The sequence below is a fragment of the Alligator sinensis genome, unplaced genomic scaffold (genome assembly GCF_000455745.1).
Source record: "Alligator sinensis unplaced genomic scaffold, ASM45574v1 scaffold673_1, whole genome shotgun sequence".
NCBI classification, from domain to species: domain Eukaryota; kingdom Metazoa; phylum Chordata; order Crocodylia; family Alligatoridae; genus Alligator; species Alligator sinensis.
The window spans coordinates 629,181-631,064 of record NW_005842829.1 but is presented as its reverse complement, the minus strand read 5'-3'; the positions used below and the strand labels follow the sequence as shown (position 1 = coordinate 631,064).

At 50.7% G+C, this 1,884-nt stretch overlaps 1 protein-coding gene across 1 annotated transcript in view; it reads right to left on the bottom strand.

Annotated features, from left to right (window-relative positions):
- Positions 1-1,884, bottom strand: part of LOC102373761 (unconventional myosin-X-like) — a 178,577-nt gene that overhangs the window by 31,691 nt on the left and 145,002 nt on the right. Inside the window, exon 33 of the mRNA XM_025191530.1 lies at positions 877-1,071. Within this exon, the coding sequence (XP_025047315.1) occupies positions 877-1,071 (195 nt within the window). The remainder of the gene's footprint in view (positions 1-876; positions 1,072-1,884) is intronic.

Sequence of the window (1,884 nt, the reverse complement as noted above, 5' to 3'; positions counted from 1 at the left end):
AATTTATTGATGAGGATGGGGTGAGAGAGAGTGTCAAAGGCCTTCTTAAAATCTAGAAAGACTATGTCCACAGCGACACCATCATCCAAGGATTTAGTTACTTGGTCGTAAAAGGCAATCAGGTTGGTCTGGCAGGACCTGCCTTTGGTGAAGCTATGCTGATTGCCCCTGAGCATGATCTCCCCTGCAGGCCCCCCCACAGATATGCTCCTTGATGATCCTCTCCAAGAGCTTCCCAAGCACCAAGGTGAGGCTTACAGGCCTATAATTAGGGAGTAAATAATTACAGGCCTAAATAATTGGGGGTCGGACTCGATGATCTATTGAGGTCCCTTCCGACCCTAACATCTATGAATCTTTGAATTACTTGGGTCCTCCTTCCTCCCCTTCTTAAAAATAGGGACCACATTAGCCAGTTTCCAATCCCCCAGCACCTGGCCAGATGACCACGAATGCTCATACAGCCGGGCCAAAGGCTCTGCAATGACCCCTGCCAGCTCCCTCAACACCGTTGGGTGGAGGGCATCTGCACCTGCAGATTTAAAAATGTCTAGCCCTTCCAGAAGATCCCTAACTACATCTGCACTGACTGAAGGCTTGATAGAGCTATCCCCAAGACTGATGATCCCAGAGGTAGGGACATCCCGGTCCCTGTTCAGGAAAACAGAGGCAAAGAAACTGTTAAGATCTTGACACTGAGTTCTCTAAGTCCTACATAGCGTTGGCCTGCTCTAGTCAGTCTAGGCTCTTATACCAGCCCCACTCACTGGGTCATCAAGAGTGCACCTGAGTACCCTCCCATTCCTGGGCACAGGGCCACAGGCAAATGATCCGCCTTCGAAACATGTACTACTCCTATGGTACTTTCCTTCTTACCAGTTTCTTTGAAGACCCTCTCATCGGGCTGGACCACTGAGCAGAGGCTATTGAGTACAAGGGTACCCAGCTTAGTGGCTGTGCGCTCTGAGGATTTGTAGTAATCTAGGGCAGTGTTTGTCAGCACAAACCAGCGCTTCTTCATCTTCAGGGAGGACGTCTTGTTGCTGCTCTGGACTTCCTTATGCAGCCAGCCTAATGGGAGAGAGGAGCAGTGAGTTACATTACAGAAGGCTGTCAGTGGTGGGGGCTCTACCATACTCCTGGCATCAAAACCCTTCTGGCTCCCCATCCTCAATTAGATGTAGCCCGACCTCTACTTCCTCCCAGGGGCCACGGAGCCCTTCCAGCCTTCTTTCTGCTGGCCCCAACAGTGCCACCCTTCTTCCCATTAATCTCTCTCTCATCAAGGACACCACAGCCACAGAGGGTAACTGGTAATAAATCAGCATGTCCCTTCCTATCTTTCCTGCCATAACTAGATGCATCTATGCCAGTGGGTCTCAACCCAAGGCCCCCCCTCTGAAAATGCCAGCTCTTCACTTTCACTCATTTCTTGAATATGTAAAAATAACAGCTGATGATACCTAAGGTTGAGGAGGACCGGGTTAAAGTGCTTCTGAAGGGGCTGGATGTGTTCAAATCAGCAGGTCCAGATGCTTTCCACCCCAGGGTGTTGAGGGAGCTAGCAGGGGTTATTGCAGAGCCCTTGGCACGGCTTTACAAGCGCTCGTGGTGCTCAGGCCAGGTGCCAGATGATTGGAAGATAGCCAATGTGGTCCCCATCTTTACAAAAGGAAGGAGGGAGGACCTGGGCAACTATAGGCCCGTCAGTTTTACCTCAATCCTGGGGAAACTCTTTGAGAAGATCATCAAGGAGCACATCTGTGACGGGCCGGCATCGGGGATGATGCTCAAGGGCAACCAGCACGGTTTCATTAGGGGCAGGTCGTGTCAGACCAACCTGATTGCCTTTTACGATCAGGTCACAAAAGCACTGGATGCAGG